General features: G+C 40.5%; 1 protein-coding gene across 2 annotated transcripts in view; it reads left to right on the top strand.

The window, feature by feature from the left end:
• Positions 1-21,098, top strand: part of tbkbp1 (TBK1 binding protein 1) — a 72,311-nt gene that overhangs the window by 14,397 nt on the left and 36,816 nt on the right. For both annotated transcript variants that reach the window (XM_025909638.1, XM_013273460.3), the window contains exon 2: positions 19,401-19,662. In XM_025909638.1, coding sequence (XP_025765423.1) covers positions 19,417-19,662 — 246 coding nt within the window. In that variant the 5' untranslated portion in view covers positions 19,401-19,416. The remainder of the gene's footprint in view (positions 1-19,400; positions 19,663-21,098) is intronic.

Genomic DNA, 21,098 nt, shown 5'->3' with positions numbered 1-21,098 from the left:
ATTTTTTACTTAAAGCTAGATGACAAAAGCTGGAGGATTAGTACATTTATGCAGAAGGTTACTATATATGGGCAGAGAACAGATGCGCAGTCCTTTCCTTTTGCACGGATGAATGGTGCCTCTTAAGTTAAAGCTGGTCTATACGTATGAAAGACATACGCGAACTGAAACATATGGGTTCAGTGCCCTAACAAGTCTGCTGTTGCGCCTTTGTCTGAGTGTAATAATTGGCTGTCGAATGCAGTTCTCCTACCTCTACCTCTAAACAGAAAACACGGCACAGGCTGCAAACCTCTTTAGCCTCTTTTCTTTTAATCATCTCTCCCTGCCCCTTCTCTCTCAGTTCTACCTCCGAGTTCTACCTTTATTCATCCAATCAGCTGTGCTGTAATCTACTGTAGTCGTGTCCTTTATCCTTCACAAGCGTCGCATGTCCCCAGCTCCCTCAGGTCGGTAAGAGGAAATTTTTCACTGCCTTCTGTCATTCATATGTTTGTTCCTGTCACTCCGCTGGCAGCTCAGATGCCTGTTCTTATCAAACAACAATCGTGCGGTGACTACCGGTGCATGCATACCTCCTTCATTATCCACAGAATGAAAAAGAGACATGTGGCAGGCTGAAACTGATGACTTTGGTTGGATCCCATCCGTACTGAAATGCGCTCCATGCAAGCGCAGAATAGAGTAGTTCAACCCTTTTGGTAAGGCTCTCAGTGTGTTCTGCAGTTTAGCTGGCTGGTGACTTACACAGACACATGGATAGCTCACATGGATAGTGTACAAGTGAGATGAAAGTTTTGCTTGCCATAATGGCAGACGAAATTGTGCTTACTTCCACTGACTGCTTACTAGCGTATGGTTTGGATTTGCAAAGAGTATGCTGCTTGGAGAAACAGATTTAGAGGCAGGGTTCCTCAAAGCACCTCAGGGCTTTTGTGAGCACTTGGATTAAAATTTGTAAGAATATTTGAAAATTAGTTTATATAATTTTAATATGCACTGACTCTAAAAGAGGTGCAGCAAAGTAAAAGGGATGCATCACAGTTTTTGTGTTTGCAGACGCATCAAGTTTCTCTAATAACCGAGTCCTAAATGGTGGCTTCACACATCTGAAGAAATCCCCAAGTTTGTTTGATGAAATATTTCCTAATTTGCTCTAGAAATGAGCAAACTTTGCTCACTTGCTCATCTGAAATTTACAGCAAAGTTCTGTCATAGCAGCTTCATAGCTTCCTTGGTTAATTAAAAAAAAACCCCTCATTGCTCAGCCGCAATTCTGTCATATCAGCTGATCTCAGTGCCTGTCCACATCAGCTGGTATCTTTGTACTCATCCGATTGACAAGTCTCATAAAGGGGGCACTATTTAAGCTGCTTTTGCTGTTGCTGTGTATATGACACCCAGCTCCACCCCAACACCAACTTAATCAGTGTCATATCATTGATGTCTGCTCGGTTTTGTAATGGGGTGCCGCTGGGGTTTTTCCTGCGTCTGGCTTTCCATGGATGTGTAGGACGTCCAAGATCAGAACTCTACAACCAAATATAAACAGAGTCCAGACGGAAAAGGTTTTCAAAGTAATTCCTAAAAATTCAGGTAACATACTCGCACTTCCCTGGATTTTATTCTGGGCTTTTCAAAACACTATGTCTACATTATTTGCTCTAATATCTCTTTTATCTGATGCATGTTCTTTCAGTTATTATACGTGCTCATGTGTTCTTGACTGTGGCAATGTGACATTTAGATAAACTTTAGTGGCCTTTACACATGGCTACATTGGTGTTGTAGACCTCCACTGACCTCCACTGTACGTCATTTTCATTATTTCTTCATGCAGCCACAAACAATCCGCTTTTCAAGAGTTAAAACTTAAGTGTTTAGGTGATCAAGAGTAAATTGATTTGAAACAAATTTTATAGTTGAGCTGTAAGCTGATATTTATGCAGAAATGCCACCGTTTCGTTGGTATCTCTGCTCAAATGTGAATATATTTTACATAAGAATAGATTTTCTGTCATTCGTAGTTTAAGGGTGCTACCTAACCAACATACCCGACCAAGTTTTCTGCCTTAATTGCTTCAAACATCAAGCTAAGTAAAAGCCATATGGTAAAACAATTCAGATAAAATTAGTTCACTATACATTAGAAAAAATAAGTCTTTATTTACTATGAAAGGAGTCACGAGATGGAGGAGAGAGGACCTAACACAGCTGAATTTTAGCGGTTGAAATTTGCATGGTTAATTAGATTATGTTGAGTTAAATACCATGACTCTGCATAATCTGGCTTTTGGGACCGTGGGGATCAGTTGCATGTTTTGCAAGCTGGTAATCTGGTCTTGGCCTCCCAGTATTGGACTATCCCCTCAGACTTCAATAGAGTTCCTTGAGTACATTTTCCTTTGCACGTACTCGTCCCCCCACCCCCTCACTATCTTTTGATTCCCCCGACATACAGTCACATACATGCATGTATGTGCACACACGCTCACCTTTTCATCTTGCAGTACTCTAGCCTTTACGCGAAGGAGAGCATCACAGAGCCTGGTTTAAAGTGCGTGTGTGTGTTTTAAATCTCGGCTGGTTCTCTTTTCCTGACTCATCTTCAAAGGCCTGGTTGAGATGACTTATTTTGGATTAATGTTATGACTACATTAGTTAGGTCTGGGCCAGGTGTTTAGTTTTAATTGTTAACATTTTTTATGTCAGTGAATATCCTCACAAAGATAGCCATTTAAACATAAAAGCATATCGCATGATGTGTCTTTGTCCCTCACAAAGATGCTTTGTGAGGGACTTGTGGGGACCAAATGCCCATCCTCAAGAATTTGAAGGTGTTTTTGGGGCTGAAAATGTGATTTTAGGGTTACATTTAGGTTATGGTTAGGTTCAGGGTAAGGGCTCGGTTTAGGCATTCATTTCTGATGGTTAGGGTTAGGGTTAGGGTAAGGGGCTAGGGTGGGCATTTATGTCAATCAGATGTCCCCACTAAGACATGAAAACAAGTGTGTGTCTGTGTGTGTGTATATGTGTGTGACAGACTGGTGAAAAAGAGAGCAGCCCTCAGCGGTTGAGCGGCTATGTCCTTTGCCAAGGACAGTGACTTTCATTAAAGTAATGTACTCACACCTTACAAAGAGGCACACGTGCTGCTGGAAAACACACACAGGGGACACGCATGTGCTGTCGGTATTTTTTATTCATGATGTCACCCACGTGCGCTCATCATGAGTGCATGCATCGCTCGTGTTTATCATATATTCTTTCTGATCCAAGCCACTGCTCTCTTTTCCCTCACACATCATCTTGTCTCTGGACTCATCCAACATGCACCAGCAGCAGCAGAAGCATGCACTTCTAATTAATCAGGAGCCACAGATTGTCATATCAGCACTCAGAGCCAATTAAACACTTGGTTATATTTTCTGTCTTTAGCAGCCTCTCGTAGATCTTAACGTCTTAAAATGATGGAAGCCACGGTTGGAATCAACCTCCCTTTTTGCAGCTCAGTGTAGTAGATTGCGTATTTGCTTAGGGGTATGGTTGGATATGAATGTGTTATAATGTGGATATATAATAAAGTTGATTTCTAATAAAATTTTAGGCTCTGGATCTCCTCAGCCCATAACTGTGTAAAACCACATTATGTGTGGTGCTTTATGATGCATTTGTGTGGATATGCATACTAAATATGTTCTGGTTTTTTGTGCAATTTCCATGAATCCGGCATCTGAATAAATATGCAGTAAAGAGAAGTTAATTTTAGTAAAGTAGGATACAAATTGATATCCAAATGGACATGCTCTTAATTCTGAATGCATTTTCATGACTGAAAAACAACAGTGATTTTTCCACTTTGCCCTGTTTGCATTAGTTCTCTTTCTCATGCATATTTGGCATACCATCATTTTTCATATTTTTACATTTTAAGCATATTTGTGTGCATACGTGTGTGTGTGTGTGTGTGTGTGTGTGTGTGTGTGTGTGTGTGTGTCTAACTATCAGTCAGTCTTTTAGTCGGTGTATGACAGCAGAACAGACACACTGGAGGAGGATGTGATGTTCTGTGAAGCGAACGAGCCTTCAGATGCCGGGAAAACAAGACAAAAGTGGGATCCAAGTAAGAGTCAGGGCCACTGGCGCTGGAATGATCTGAGCTGATCCAGCTGTCAAGGCCTTTGGCTGGAGTTAATGTATGTATGCATGAACGTGTGATGGCATCTGACTGATGCTGCTTTCCACTACAAGGCTGTGAAGCAGTGCTGTACCATTTTGCATTACAGCGTCTTCCCTGCCACCTAATCCATCCTTGCAGCAAGTTTTAAAAGAGTCAACAACTGCGGCATCACTACAAGGAGCCACAAAACTAAACCCGCACTGTGCCATGTGTGTAATGATTATGAGCTGTTATTAAATAAACCATGAGAGCCATCTCATCCCATGGAGGATGGGGCATGAGTTAAAAAGCTTCATCACAAAATTAGGACAGCAAACTCAATCCTCTTCATCATGAATAAAAAGGAAATTTGATTCTCCAGTCCATGAAATGTCAGAAAATGAAGAGAAAAATATCCGTCTGAGGTTTTCAGAGAGCAAGAAGATATCTTCACATTCATTGTTTTGTGCCCTCCAAAGCTCAAAGCTAATCAGTGTTTGGCATTTGAGCTCAATAAATAATAAGATTGGACTAAGAGGCTATTAAACACCAAATAAATAAACATACATATACATAAAACACCCCCTGCTTGGTTGCTAGTCTTTTATTCTAAAAGGACCAGTGGCTTAGGCTTGCTAATATTGCTAATATGTGGTAAATAGATATTCCATCCATCCGTCAAGTTTTTTCACATAATATTATTGAATATTTATTTGTGATTATTTATTATTCTGAACCATGTTTGGTTTGTGGATTACAATTTTGAAGCTTCAGTTTTAGCTTTCTTTGGATTTGGTAGCCAAAACTCAAACCCTATCCTTATTCCTATGGCATAAAAGTAAATATGCTATTTTGTCAATTACATCTTGAGCCTGAACAATAGATTTTTAAGACTACGATGTGGCATACACACTGCAACTTAAAAAAAAAACAGCAGCAAAAACAGGAGAAAACACAACAAAAACAAAAAAATACAGCTAAAGCTTACAAAAAATGCTTAAAAAATAAATAAAATGCTTACAATACACAACAGAAGTGATTTAGGGAAAACTTTAACATGACGGAATAGCTGTGGTAAGCAACTAATAGCAAACATATAGCTACAGTATTACTGGTATATAGGATACCAGTATTTTGGTGATCTAAAAATACAGCCAATATTTTTTTCCTTTAAGGCACACAACATGGACAGTTTCCTTAAATTTGTTATGTGTAGTTATTTTTACTTGCTTACACTCTGGATCAGCTGGTTGTTGTGTGTGGCGTCCCAAACCTGTGTTAACAACAAGGAAGCAGCAGAGTGCCCTCTGGTGGACAAACTATGCCACATCAATAATAGTTGAACATATTTGAAGGGTGTTTCCGTCGTCTTTTCTTTACTTTTCTATATTTTGCATTTATCACTGTTATAAAGGCTTATATATAGCTAGCTAAGACTGGCAGTCGGGCAGTGTGCGACACACTGGGTTGGTGCATTAGCGAGATGGGCTGGTCATTTCCTTCAGCGTTACTGGTGTGAAGGTGTGCACTATGGCCCAAATTACGATTTCAGTAAACACCGTATGTTTTCCTAAACCTAAGCGAATCGTGTCTAGTGCCTAAGCCTAAGCAGCTATACCCGGCGCAGCATTGGTCATTTTCTCAGGTAACCATGTGCTGTGAAATGCATGGTGGATATAACACAAAGATTTTTTGTGAAAGAGTTGCATCTGGAAACTATTCTGTTTACAGTAGATGGTGCATCTGTAAAGCTAGAGAGTCATGCATCAACTTGCTCTGGGTTCATTATTATGAGCAATATGTTTCCTATAATGTCATTTTGCCCTAATATTACTAATGTAATGTGGCACAAACATTCAGCGCAGTTTTAAATATCCCCCTCTGACCTCTAGGCTAACTGCACCCACAGCTCTGTCACATTTTCTCATCATACTGTGCATCTCATCTTACTGAGCAGCCATCTTTCACTCCAGCCTGCTGGCGTGCCAACTGTGCAACGAGACAAAGCATCGCGCTCTCTTCCTTAATGCGCTTTTTACCAGCTGAGACCAAATTACAGGCTTTGTTTCACCGGGAAATACACTAGTACTCGTGAGTCATCCGACTCAGTCAGCGTGTCAGCGTGTGTGTGAGTGTACTGCATGTACACTGCATGTGTCTGTGACCGTGTGTGGTCGTGGTTAAATGGGGAGGCTAAATTAAGTTGGTCAAAGGAGGCAGGACTTTAATTGCAGCCCGAAAAGAAAAGTCATTCTTTTCTCACCCTCTCTGTCTTTTTGTCTTTGCTTCTGGGCTGCAGCTTAGCTCGACTCAGATTTCAGAGTGAGAGAATCCAAGTATTGGATTGGCTATAATAATAATGAGGAGATTAATGTCTTTTGTGGGGAAAGTTCTCATTCAAAGTCAAGATAAAGGTTTTTTTAACCCGCTCGGAGGGGGTTTGGGGTGGGGGCTGTGATAAACTTTGCTTCTGAATACCAAGATGGATGAATGACAGTGAGAAAGAGCAAGAGAGAGGGAGGAAAGACGGGGTGGTGGTGGTGGTGGGAAGAGCTGGTGAAGGAATTGACTATTTGCTTCAGCTTCGGTGGAAAGAAAGATGAGGGGAGGATGAGAGAAAAGAGAGATGGAGCTGACAGAAAACAGAGAGCAGAGAGCAAAAAAAACCCACAACTCATTGTCTCCATCCTGCCCCTGCCATCAATCTCCCAAATGGCAGCTGCCTTACTTACACACAAACACGCACACATACACACAGATAGTTCTATGGCCGCCTGCATACACAGCCGATTCCCCCACTGATGAATCATAGAGCAGTATGGCATGGCACAGAACGTCATTTGTTAGAGTTGGTATCTTTCTCCTGCACCGACAGGCTGTATAAGTGCTTTGCATTGTTCATCATGCATGTGTGACGTGTCTCTGTGGGTGTGCTTGGATGTGGACCTTATTGGCACATGACGTAGGCTGAGCTGTGTGTGTGTATATATGTGTGTGTGTGTAAAGGCACGTGTTTAAAGAGTACATGGAGTCCCAGTCTTAACATCACACAGCAACAGCAGCTTATTGAACAGACATAGATGTTAGTCAGCCAACAGTCATAAAAAAATAGACTTGTGTTAATTTATTATGGCAGGTCTCCAGTTACCACTGCTGCTTTTAAAATCATTCATTTGATTTGTTGTGAATATGAATATTTGCTATAAAAAAAGCACATGAAACCAGCGATCTGTGTGGCTATGCATCATTTAGTAAAATGTATTATTCATTTGAGGGCCTCATTTAAGGTAAAGCTTTGCATTTTTCAGGTTTCATGAAAATTTTACTTCTGCAAAATCTAGAAATATGAGCCTTTCATAGCTTCCCAAATAAACAGGATTTTTTCAACATGTCTATTTTTTATGATATCCTTCATTTATCCTCGTCGTTTTTCTCATTAAAATCAAATATGTTTTTCAAGAAACGCTTAGCCAGGAAGACAGTACATAATACATAATGACACGAATACAACTATAACACACCTTAAGCAAGAGGAGTGCAGTTTTAACAGCAATCACACTGACATAGTACTCCTTTAAAAGTCAGCCCTTAGTAATCAGACATCAGTTTCAGGTGCTTCTGTTGATGATTCCAGGGAAAAGGATCAGCATATTTAGTACTGATCTGGCTCTGGCAACAACGTGTATGGAGCTTTTTGAGCTGTCACAGGGCAAGAGGTAGGACTGCAGGTTTCATCATATAAAAGAAAATATGCTGATAGGATTTCATTCAGTCAGCTAGCAAATCAGTTAATACACAGAGGGGTTCAGTGTTTTGAGACAGGACACTTTAGCACAGAGACCGAAGACACTGGAGATTGGACTTCCAGCCCTGCAGCTCTCTACCACCAAAGCAGCAAAGGAGGGGCAAGAGGTCTAGCCAGGGTGGCACATACCTCTTCAGTGAGGTATGTGAAAATCCCTTATATTTAACAAAATATCCACAAAAAGCTTTAAAACTATTCTAGAGATATTCTTCTAAGAAAACAAAGAAACTATTTAGATATAAATGAGACCAAAAATCTTGGGGGGGGGCATGGAGCTACAGCAGGGGGGCAGTTGCCCCCCTTGCCCCCCTCTAGATCCACACCTGGATACATAATTTATTTTTTTTTTCATTTTACAAAATATATTAAACTCCTCAGTACCTTAGATAAATCTCATGCTTTTCTTATCTACAGTATTGTTTAAACTTGGAGGACAGCTGACCAAAATAGAAATGAAACAAGCCTAACATGAGCATGGGAGTATAAGCAATAATGAGAAAAAAAACCCAGACCTTTGATACTAAATGCTACAGACGTATTTGGGTTGGTACCCCTGATTTGAATTTCTTTACCACAATTTAATTCCTGGAAGTGTGAAGAGGGCTTTAACACATCATTTAGACTTTCATCACGGAGAATAAAATGCAAAATCTGACCCAGAAGCCATTAGGCTTGTGATCAACGAGCATACAGCAGATAGTCAGATGGGATGTTCCTGTGTGCTATTTGATATTTCTAATATTTGAACACATTTTGTATTTGATGTGTATGAATGAACTAAACTAAATGGATCTCAGTGTTCTTAAAATAAGTAATTGGCTATGGTCCGGAAGAAGATCACTAAAGTATAGTATGCAATAAAAGACATGCATGAGAAAAATCTAATTCAGCACCCAGTCATGTATATTCAACACCCAAGTTCACTGGAGCCAGTTTGTGCTCTTGTAGATATTTGCTTGAACACCTTGGAGTACCAGGTGTTTAGGCTTTGAAGTAAGTTTGGGTAGTTAGCAAATGTAAAATGGTCTGAAATATTATTTTGAATAAAAAATAAACCTGAAACACTATCAACAATACTCCGGTTCTCTCTCCCCTGTCACTCCTAAATGCCAGATCCTAATTATTACATCTGCTGTATTATGCTGTATGTCACCTACCTCCCTTCTGGCTCTTCAAGTAGGTTGATGTGCTGTTTTTATCACTTGTTCCATGTCTGACAGCTATCAAATGTGTTCACCCACAATGCTATCCTAAGGAGACATGACGCACAGCTCACTGCTGCTTGTTCAGCTCATTGCCTACAGCACACTAACAGCTGAAGGAAGCATCGTTGGGTGTGTAAACATATTTACCAACCTAGATATTCTAAAATCTGGAGAATAACCGGGATGGACAGTGAGAGATGTTGGCAAGAGGATCTAAACAAAAACAGACGATAAAATAGGATTAAAAAAAAAAAAAGTCAGAGCGGCATATTTTCCACATAATGTCAGTGGAAATGTGTCCTTGAACACGTTGGCCTCGTTATTGAAATGCTGAACATGTTTGCTGTGCTGCGTAAACTGCAGCTCTTTATTATTTGAAAGACAATTTGTAATCTGCATATGTTATCAGATAGGCGAGTGTCTTTATTTTCAGCTTAAATATTTTATGAATGAAAGGTATACAGTACCAAATGCTGGGCATGCTTTGATGAAATAATTTTTAAAATAAAACAATACTATGTTCATGTGTCTTTCTAAAATTGGTGACCGTGACCGCCAGTGGTCGAGTCTCTGTTTGTGAGGTTGGTTGCTGTGATGTGATATGGGTCCGTCCAAGAAGTCTGTGCTCCAGTTTTGGTGAGTGAAATTTTAATATCTTCTAATCCTAGTTAGCAGGAATTGTGTCTGTATGATGTAGCCATAAAGTTTATAAATTCACCCCACTAGCCTTACTACCATATTTTCTGCACTATAAGGCGCACTTAAAATCCTTTAATTTTCTCAAAAATCAACAGTGCACCTTATGTATGAATTCTGCTTGTGCTTACTGACCTCGAACCGATTTTATGTGGTACACGGTGCTCAAAAATCTGTCAAAAAATGTTTTAGTACGACTTTGGGAAGCTACGAAGTCGCACCGCTTGATGGATTGTTGGAGCATTATGGCTACCATAGTCAAGAGCCTCGTGGAGGAATCTGGGTCCAAAACTCCGTCTGCTTCAAGTCCCAAAGTCAACATTAATGAATCAATGGTACGGAAGTGGAGGAAGGTGGAAGTATGAGATGAGTAAAGTTTGATCTGATTTTGTTTCGCCTAATGCGCCTTCTAATCCGGTGCGCCTTATGGTCCGAAAAATACTGCAAGACACACATGCTCCAAATATATAGCCACTTCTGGCTCAAAACAAAAAGATGGCTCATGCATTTTTTAACTACAGTCTATGATTGTGAATTATAAGATGGCAATATTTATACATCAGCTTACTTAGATTTGGGCAAGTTTTAACTACTTTCCGGATGTTTAATTGTGAACCAATAACATGTATGTAAACAAAAACCAGATGTCATTTATTCATAAAGACACAGCACCGTGTGCATCCATTGACCCTTGCTACCTGTCTCTTTTTGGCAACAGCAAGGACACAAACACACTAAGTGATCACTGCTGCTGCTTTGTCCTTGTGCTGACACTCACAAAACACACACTCACTTTGCACTGACTCATTTCCACACTCATTAATGTGCCTGTCCTCATGTCTGCATGGATACGCACACAAAGGCACGCAGTCAAACCCTACCTGCCGGCATGTTAATAGGTTCTCAGTGTGTGCCGTGCCGTCCAGATTTGGCCTTGTTCGCTGTGAAAGGCAGAGGAAACAGGTGCAGCGGACTGAAGCTAGGCATTATGGGAGCATTTGGCGGATGAGCGCAGGGCCAAAAGTCACACCACCTCCCTGCCCTGGACTCACCATTCATAGACATACTGTCTGATTCAGAGGTGCCAAATGTCCAGCCTGTGGGGATCACAGGGCAGCACTGAGAGGAGCTGTTTAACACTGCCAGACAGAGAGGAGGGAGAAAGTAAAGAGAGCGAGGACGGGGAAAGAGAAAGGATAGGATGAAAGGAGATGGAAGGTATAAGGGAAAACAGTAAAATGTAATACAAGCTCAGGGGAAGGACGTGGGTTGGATGGAAGAGAAAAACGGTTGCATCGTTCACGTACAAGATACAACATTTAAATTGCACTCTATGGGGACTCCAGTTTTCTCTTTGATCCTGGTTCTGTTATCACCGGAAAGCCCAGCCTTGACCGCGCTGGTGTGATTTCTACTGCACTCGTATATTTATGCCTTTGGATACAACAGAAGGCCTAAAAACGTACATGCACAACCTTGTAAATGTGCATGCAGGATCATTGTGGGAAATAAAAAAAAGCTAATAATTATATTGTTCGAGGTTTTAATATCTTTAGTATTACAAAGCCACAAAGTGAAAACACGAAGATCCTTTTTCAATATTTACATGCATAAGGAGAGATTTTCCCCCTTCACGGTCTACGGTAATCAATGATTAGCTGGCAGTGAGACACAAACAGATCTCCCATCGAGAAAAGAATCATCTGTTGCTCAAATCCTCTGAGGTTCCCAAAAATATGATTTGCAGCATTTACAGAAAGCAGCAGTGCTAAGCATCTGATTGGGTTATGAATGTTTGTAAATGAATGAGGCTTGTTCTTTTTAACTCAGCGTAGGATACCCTGCTGAGACTTTGCACCATTTTAGCTGCTGTATGGCACACTAAACAGAGGATATGTCAGGTGTTTGCAGTATCACAGTTTTATATTTGAAGATATATTTACTGTAATATAATGCACTGTCCTCCTAGGGTGCTGGAAAATGTATAGAGAGCTGTACATATTACCTTTTACAAAAAAAGGAAACGCCAACATTCATCTGAACGTGTTAGGTGAGGTCAAAGGAGACAAGAAGAGATCTAGCTGCAAAAATAAATAAATACAAATCAAATCTTGGCATGCTCCAGTAGATAAAAGCTGCATTTTCACCAATAGCATCTTTAATGGTCTTACATACTTTCATCTATTTGTTGAAGTAATTGCTTTTTGGAATTCAAAGACATGGCTCCTTCGTTACATGTTTTGTAATGGCTCTATTTAAACATGGCAGGAAATCTGTGCTAAGATAATAATGGGTTTATGTTAGAAAATAATGAAAAGAGATGCTCTATGATCTGCATCACAGATTTTGGCAGTCAAACCAGTGATTATCTCCGTGTCTTAATTGGTAGCCATCATGTGAGTTAATGGTTGCAAATCGCTGCTATGTACAGACATTGGCTAGTACATTTCTCATGAATATAGAGTTGATATAGTTGTGCTGCATGTGTTACACAAGCCAAAAGTATAGTTATTGTGGCAATGTTCCAATATGGGGTTAAGTAATTCATCTGAAGTATATTTTTTCATTTTTTTGTTGTCCTTTGTCACTGTGCTAGCATTTGTAATGTAGAAATCAACACAAAGAACAGATGCAATTACTATCAGTGTCATTATTTATGCATATATTTGATCTGAAAGCAAGTGACAGCAAAAAATCAAAAGTCTGGCATTCAGAGAATTCGTGAAAGACAATTCATCCTGAGGGGGTGCATAGTGTAAGCATGGCTATCCATCCCATGGAAAACAGTTGCTGTTTTACTTAAACGAAAAAATAAAATGTCACTAGAGGACAAATCTGGATCAGCAAAGTCATTAAGATTCATTCTCTGAGCCCACCCAATGGCTATTCCAAAATTCACTCCAATTCATGAAATATTCAGGTACAGAAAATGATGACTAACTGTTAGACTGGCTTTGCAATCCAAACAGCCGTGTGGTTAATGTTAAAATTCTTTAATTTATTTTTGCTGAAATGCTGAATGGAAAACATTTCATAAGCAGCCGGTTTTTGTGAAAGCTGAAAATTTAGGGAGACCTTTGATTTCTGATCTTTGGTTTCCTTATTCCAATCTGAAATTTAAAAACGTGCAAATTAACCATTTGGCATCTGAAAAGTGCTGTTTCAAAATTCAAGCGCCATATGTTTCATGAATTTTTAATGCCTCAGTCTGATCGACTGATCACGAGGCAAGATGCACTTGAATCCTAGGTCACTGACAGTCTCTAATGGATAGCTTCTTAGTGGGGTCTTGTAGACCATTCTGCTAAAGTTGTAGTATTTTTGGCTTTAAATTGATTCTTTTAATTCTCCCAAGACTGCAGTAAAAAAGAAACGCGTAATATATATTTCTCTCTGAGTGTTTATTTAAATTTGTGCTGCAGTGTCCGCTGCATGAATTTGACAACATTCGATTTCAGACGTGAGTCACACTGGAAGAAAATGTCAGCAGACCAGAACTTGTCAAACTGTTGTTTAGGCTTTTGTGAAATAAAAAAGAATCAGGGTAGCTCACTGAAACATGACAAAGACATGTAATGATGAACACATTAACTGCTTAGTTGTCGTGAATTTAGACTTTCCACAGCAGCAGTCTGTGGCCTTTTTAGTACTGTGACATAGAAGGATGGGAGTGGTGATTTAATCTCTGGAGAGGAAGAAAGGGGGACAAGGAGGGAAGAGGGAGAGAAAAGAAGAGTGGGGGGAGGTAGTCTCTGTGGAACAGTGTCTGCCATGTGGCTTCCAGGTAATGTATGACTTCTTGTGGTAATCACTGTAATGAAGCAGGGAGCTGGTTGGGGGAGAAGCGTCTGACTTTATGCCTGGAGTCCAGTGGGGCTTTGAGAACCTCAGCAAATGAGCCTTGTGGTCTGAACAAGAAACAGAGAGGGGATAGAAGAGTGGAAAAGAGGGGACGGCATGAAGATATCAGAGGGATATTTGGAGTAGAGGAGCTGTGAGTGTGTATATGCGATAAATGCATCACTGTGATAAATGAGAGGAGCACAAAACACAGATGTTCCCGAGTTCTGGTCCTTTACCTATCAGAAGACAAACTGATCATCGGCCACGGTACTGTCTGTGCAACCGAGAGGAAATTATTTTCTATGCAAATTACTCAGATATCCACGGCCAGCACATAATTCTTCTCAAATTTATGGCATGATTTATGTTTTGCACAGGGTGCTGAATATAAATATCCACATGGTGCTATAATATCATTTTTTTTTTAGAGATGTACAGCCTATATGTAGACAGTTCGTATATTTTTAATGTAAATAATTCCACCGAATACTACGTGGTGAAAGTTTACTTTGTTGTAGGTTTGTTTGGTTTAAATGTCATTTGGTAATCCATCCTGCGGTTGCATTTTTATAATATATCACCATCTTGCCATGATTTATTCAAAGTGCTTTACCAGGCTGAGCAAAACAAATAAATGGATAAATACATAAATACATAGAAGCAGCTCTTCCAGATATTAACATGTTGTTCTTGCTGGGGATTAGTTTAAGACCAAGTGTGAAAATGGAGAACAATTAACCGAGCCGCGCTAATGGAGAGTTTAGTAGCCACAGCAGCTGAACGAGCTTGGATGGATCGGCATCCTACCTGAGTACTTTGGATCGCATCCAAGAGCTCATGTTTAAATGAGAAAAGAAAAACTTGGCCAGCCTTCCAAAGCAAACATGGACAGTTTTGTAGTTAAAGTTGTATTATCTCTTTTAGGTCACTTGAGGGCAGTAGAGCATCCTACCAGTACTACTTTTGTTGTTGTTGTTGTTGTCAGACACTGCTGGTGAAATAAGAAACAAACAACACACACACACAAGGTGTCCGAAGATCACGACATTATTACAGTCTCATCTGAATGAGGTTCCATCTGTGCCAAAAATCTGACCTCTGAACATGTGACATGACATTGTTCAGTGTTTTTCTTTACTTTGAACTTTAATGTGACAAAATTCTTTTGACTAACTGATGATCTGTGTTGATTCTTAGTTAACTTTACCTCTGTTGTGTTGTCCTGATGGATCATCAGATTTTGCTGTTATTGACTATCTTGTGCTCATTTCTTGCCGTCCAGTACTGCAAATAAAAATAACTTGTGATTTCATATATACTTATGGCCACAGCGAGAATTAATTTAACATTTTAACAGATCTATTTAAACTATAGACAGTATAAAAGACAGTGTAGCTACCGTAACATTGCCCATTGGTTTGTGACTTCTCGTTTCTAATCCTTGGGATGAACAATTTTAACGTTGACATCTTTGTATTTTAACTGGCTGTGAAACTGCACACTCATTGGCTAATGGCTTGCCATTCACAAGTCATTAGCCAATGGGCATGCCCTAGACAAAAATTGACATCATGGACGAATGTAATGACCGAGGCCTTAAACTTGTCATGATCACTAAAGGACTGCACGTTGTCTTAGAGCCACAGTATCCTAGCCCGTGACTACTTTGGAGGTTTAAGGCAGCGGTCCCCAACCCCCGGGCCACGGACCGGTACTGGTCCATGAGTCGTTTGGTACTGGGCCATGAGAGTTGAGGCTTGGGTGTGAAATTTATGGTTTTCTGGGTTTTTCTGGGTTATTATCATTAACTCGGTTTCCCTGAGTCTTTTCCCCGTGTGTTCCGGTACAGCCGGTCTGTGAAAATACTGTCAGACATAAACTGGTCCGTGGTGCAAAAAAGGTTTGGGACCGCTGGTTTAAGGCACTTCTGCTTCATTTTTCAGACCCAGAAGTTACGTCCATCTTTAGTAGAAGCTGTGGTGTAAAGAAAATCCAAAAGATATGCATCAGATTTATGACATAAATAGCTCAGTTGTTGGCAATCAGACTACAATAAGAAGGAAATACCCATAAATATAACATTCCTAACAACAGATTCAGGTGGCACTAGGATGTCAGAGCGCATCAGGACAACAATAGTGTCCAATGAGAACACATAATCAAGAGTTTTGAACTACAGTTCAGACTAGAAACCCAGCTGACTTTGTCACTGTGCATGTGAACAGAATTTTAGCACCAACAGAAGCTAATAACACGAGTTAGCCACAAGATTGTTAGCCAGAAAATTGTGCTTGTGTATTTGTTTTTCCTTGGATGTTGGATGTGTTAGGCTTAGGCTCCAAAGTTCCATGTATGAGCTTGGGAGAAGAGGGAGGATTGGGTTGAAAAGTGCCCCTTTCCAAAATGAAACCTGCATGCTCACATTTGGCACCTAACAGTATCTAGGGCATTTAATAGTGATACCAAGAGGTTCTGGCACTGTCACTCATGTCTGAGACACCAGTGACATAAACTGAACAACACAATGTGAGTGTTAACAAAGACTTACCTACTTTAATATATACATATAGCAAACTTGGTACTCACCTGAAGTTGTGTCTGAGTCCACTTCATACACATGATATGTACACTCTTAAATTAGATCTGTTTTTGTCTTTTGTGCCAACCCGTTAGAAAAATATCCGTCTCTTTGGATAAAACGCACTATATAAGAATCATCCCATTTACCATTTATACAAACTGAGCTGTATGTTGCTCTAGAGTTGGGTGACATGAGAAATCACATTTTTTCATTTGAATTTTTATTGCTAAAACAACAATACTGATTATTGCAGATTTGCAGTTTTAAAAACATTTTTGTCACGGTTAAAAGAAACCAACTGCAGTCTCATCTCGCCAATATTTCCATATTAATGGCATTTAACGCCACATTTCTCCCTCTGCTCCATTTTTTTGTACAAACTGTTTATCTTTCCTCCTGCTATATGAGACACCATGTGTAAAGATATGATATTAGAGTGACGCAGTGTTTGCCAGAGTAAACTGCCTCAGACTTGACAGCATGATGTCAACACAGTACACATCACAGAGCCTTAATATCTTCCCAGCGTAAACACTACTGTCCAGGCAGTTGGCAGGTGATGGGCACTGCTTGATCAAACAGGCATTTTTGTCCACGCGTGCATTTTACTCGTTGGGTTTTTTGTGTGTGTGTGTTTATGTGCGTGCACGCCTGTGCTCGTGGGAGTGCTTTTGGATCATCCCGTTAGACCAGCGAGGAAAAGAGCCGTAGATTGGCTGAGGCTTTATTCCCCTCTCTCTTGAAACACAAGGAAAATAGCACCGTGGAGGAAGGGAGCAGATGAAAATAGCTCAGTGGGCAATCGCTGACTCACAAGGCAATGCTGGGAGTCAGGAAGGCATCCATTCCAGTATACATCAAATCAACTAGCTGTTGTGTAACTCCTCCAGTACCAGTAAATCAAACCGTTGTTGCTACGTCTAGTATGACTTTTGTGCACTTGTGCCCTTTGTAGCGGAATTAAAAGAGGATAGTGACATCACAGGTGCCATTTATCACTTTTGACAGCCCGGCCCAGAGTCTTCGGGGCAGGGGAGGGAGGCCAGCGTGGTCAGCTAGCTACTCAGCTCATTCATCATGCCACTCAAGGAGTCTAGGCTGTCAGAGCTCATGTTTTTTTTAAGTACTGTGAAATGGAACAAGAGAGCAAACCCAACTCATATGCAAATTATACTCTGATTAACATATCAGCTACAGTACATGCACTGGTTACTCATGCACCCATGAGGGACTTCTCGCCAAAAATTAAATGCAAAAGACGGAGGTAATGAAGGCCAAAGGGTTCATGAGATTACGTGCGCTTTACTATTTTGCTAATAATCACAGTTTTCTACATGTAAACATCATATCCTGGTTAAGCCTGGAGAAAAAGATACAAATCCGACTTCAGAAAAGTGTATTTATATTGGGGTGGATGGCTTAATTGAACTCGGGAGATACAGAGAACTGGGAAGGCTGAATAGGCTGAAAACACCAAGCTGTCTTCTGAAAACATTTTATCACCACAGGTGCTTGTTTGCTTTGTTAAAGAATATCCGCAAAAGCAATTCACTGCAAATTTCTGGCCCTAGCCGACTGCTGCTTAACCTTCAGACCCACAGCAATCTAACTGTTCCCAACAGAAATGCCCTTCATAAATTAAAATGTTGACACGTTATTCCGTACAGGGAGAGCGACAGCATTAACTTCTCAGATGTTTTTTGTTGAGTGGGATGTGATGATTGATGTGTCCCACCCTTCCCTCCTTTGTGACTGGAGAGCTAAGTGAAAAGAGACAACGAGGAGCACGGCGTTTTATCCAAAGATGAACCTTGAGTGCCATATATTGTAAAATCACAGCAAAAAAAAAGGGAAAATAAAAGACAAGAACAAGGGCAGCGTTTGCTTCATAGGCTTACATTATATAATACAGAATATTAAATGAAAAATATAAGTAACGAAGACCCAAAATCACAATATTAAAAACGATGCTGAAGTCATATTAAAACACCGTGTAGTTATCCTGCAGGGAATAACAAAGCAGGCACACAACAGGAAAAAAAGCACAAATGTAAGCTGTTATTTTTAAATGGAAGTGATGGAAAGATTTTAAACAGGCTCAAAGAAACAGTGATACATCTCAGCCCTCCAGAGACCCAAAGTCTGGGTGAACACTGAAAGCTAAGTGCCATTAAAAACACACACATATATGGATGGGCTCAGCGGTTTAAAAATATTTGGAAACCAGTGCGGCGGATTGTTTTGAAGTCTTTATCTGTTGGCAACACTATGGAGTCTAATCATATTCTAACAGGGTACTTTTATGCTGAAATATGTTTGATTTTACAGAAGAAGAAAAAGAGAAATCTTCCGAGCTCATGATCTAAAGCTGTGCTCTGACTTATCTAAAAACCGTCTACGGCTTCCTTTCTCTTTATTTCATTTCTCTCAGTTTCTTTGTTTTGTACCTTCAAAACCGTCTGATTGCAGACAAATGATTTGTTCAAGCTAAAACACGTTAAGATCTCCGTGTCTTTCCCTCACCTTGTTATCCAGAGCAAATTTGCATCTCTTTGTGTCCGCTGCACTGACCTGATATGCGGTCACGCTTTTTCTCAAGTTTGCTTCCCTTCTGTCAGAACAAGACTTTTGAATCGCAGAACGGGGCAGTGAATAATCAGGTAGCGCTGTGTGTACTCGCGTTTTGTTTTTTTTTTGGCAGCTTATGCGTAAGCACACCCGATGTGATATTGTGGCTAACTGGATCATTGCACCTACAGTACATCTGAACTCCTAAGACACAGTAAGCCATCTCTAAATTTCACGTGCCCCTCAGTCATCCTCCCGTGTCCCTCGGTACCCACTGTGCTTTTAAATATTTTACATTGTGTGTGCCAGCAGTCCGACTGCTCTCGGTAGAAAACTGCTTTGTTCTTTTTTGTTTGTTGCGAGTAGCTGACTGCTTGATGTTTTTTGGATTGCTGCTGTAGCACCGAGAGGCGACCCCAGCCAGAGTTATGAAATGTTTCTCTTTTTTTATTACTTTATTTTTGGATGGTACATTTAATTGAATGGAAACAATCTGGCAGTTTAATAATTAATAAGCAAATATCTGTCTCTGTGTGCCCTCAGCTTGAAGCTCTGAGTGATGCAATCTCTGTTTGGAGGCGGAGGGGAGCTGGGGCTGCTCGGTGGAGGCGGCGACTCAGGAGGCCTGAAGGAGGATGGCTGCGGCAGCGTGGCGTGGCGGTCTTCGCCGCTGCCCCATGATGAAGTCTACTCAACCTCCCACTTCGCCCTTATCAGCGCCTATCAGGACATCAAGACCAGGCTGGCCTGCCTGGAGCGGGAGAACACCAGTATCAAGAGGAAGCTGAAGATCTATGAGATCAAGGTGAAGAGTTTTTCACTCCTAATGTCAAACATTACAGCAAATTCAGACTCGCACAGTTGTCTTTGTCCTTGTTGGTATCAGACAGTAAGTCTGCAGTACTGGAGAGGATGAGGCTAATGTGTTTTTTATTTTATTTACCGAAAGTTACTCAAAAGGGGAGACAGCTGTCCACTCACCTTTGGCGTTTTCCGTTTTATTGAAGAAGTGAGATTGTGCACAAAAAAGATGAAAGAGGGAACTTTCATGCTCTGTGATTGGTCGGCTTTGATCCTTGGCTAGCTGGAGAACAAACATTAATCTGAAAGGAGGGAATTATTCTGTGATATACAGCACAGAAGGCGAATTTCTTTCCTTTAAATAATACTAAATGACATTTGTAAACATGTATCAGAGCTTGAAATTAATTCCAAATATTTCTCTGTATGCACAGAGCCCTTGCAAAAGGTTATATAGATCCAGATTAGTCTGTGATCATTTCTTGAGGACATCAACATAATGTCAGTTTGATATGTATTTTGCTTTTTCTTGTATCTGTAAAGAGTCCTTCCAAAGGTTTTTGGATCAAGATTCAACTTAAATCCAAAAGTTAAAGACTTAAAGCCAAGAATGAAGCAGTTTTGTGCAACTTTTACGTAATCCCGAACCAAATACACTCACATTACTCAACTGGCAGAGGTGTCAAAAAAATCATAGGAGACCAGACGAGCTGAAGACCTCAGGAGTTTGTCTATAAACACATCACAACAAACTTAGTGAGATATTAAACTCATATGCATACTCGGATACTTTTTTAGGTGCAAATGTTCAGCTGCTTGTTTACACAGATCTCTAATCAGGCACTCAAAAGGCAGCAGCTCAGTGCATTTAGGCATGTATTGTAGAGTATTGTTGCTGAACCTGCCCATCTTTTCATGACACAGCACACCTATCTCCCGATGCCCGCTTCCACCAGCATGTCACAAAGCTCAAATCATGTCAGACTGGTTTCTTGAACATGACATTGTGTTCACTGGGCTCAAATGGCCTTTAGGATGTGGTGAGACAGGAGATTTGCATCATGGATGTCCAGCCGGCAAATCTACAGCAGCTATATGATGCTTCCTTGTTGCAAACGCAGCACCAGCGAGGTGCAACTACTGAGGTGGCCTGTGAGTGTACAGCTAAAGGAGCCTGAAATAGATACAGATTACTGACAAAGCAGAAAGATCACAGGCTTCAGAAACTTGATCAATCGTTCTACACTTACGATTTAATTTGAAGGGCAGTGCACAACACATGCTTCCTGTCTGCTCGCTTGCTTAAGAAAACTTAAAACCCCGTCAGAATGAACAGGTATCACAACTGTGGCTTCCAGTGGTGTCTTTGTTAACTCAGGCTTTCTGCTTCAGGCTCACATAAAACGCGGCGTTTCATACATCATTTGACTTTTTCCGTAC

Source organism: Oreochromis niloticus, linkage group LG8, assembly GCF_001858045.2.
Source record: "Oreochromis niloticus isolate F11D_XX linkage group LG8, O_niloticus_UMD_NMBU, whole genome shotgun sequence".
Lineage (NCBI taxonomy): Eukaryota > Metazoa > Chordata > Actinopteri > Cichliformes > Cichlidae > Oreochromis > Oreochromis niloticus.
Note: the sequence above shows the minus strand (reverse complement) of the source record. Positions and strands in the feature narration are given on the sequence as shown.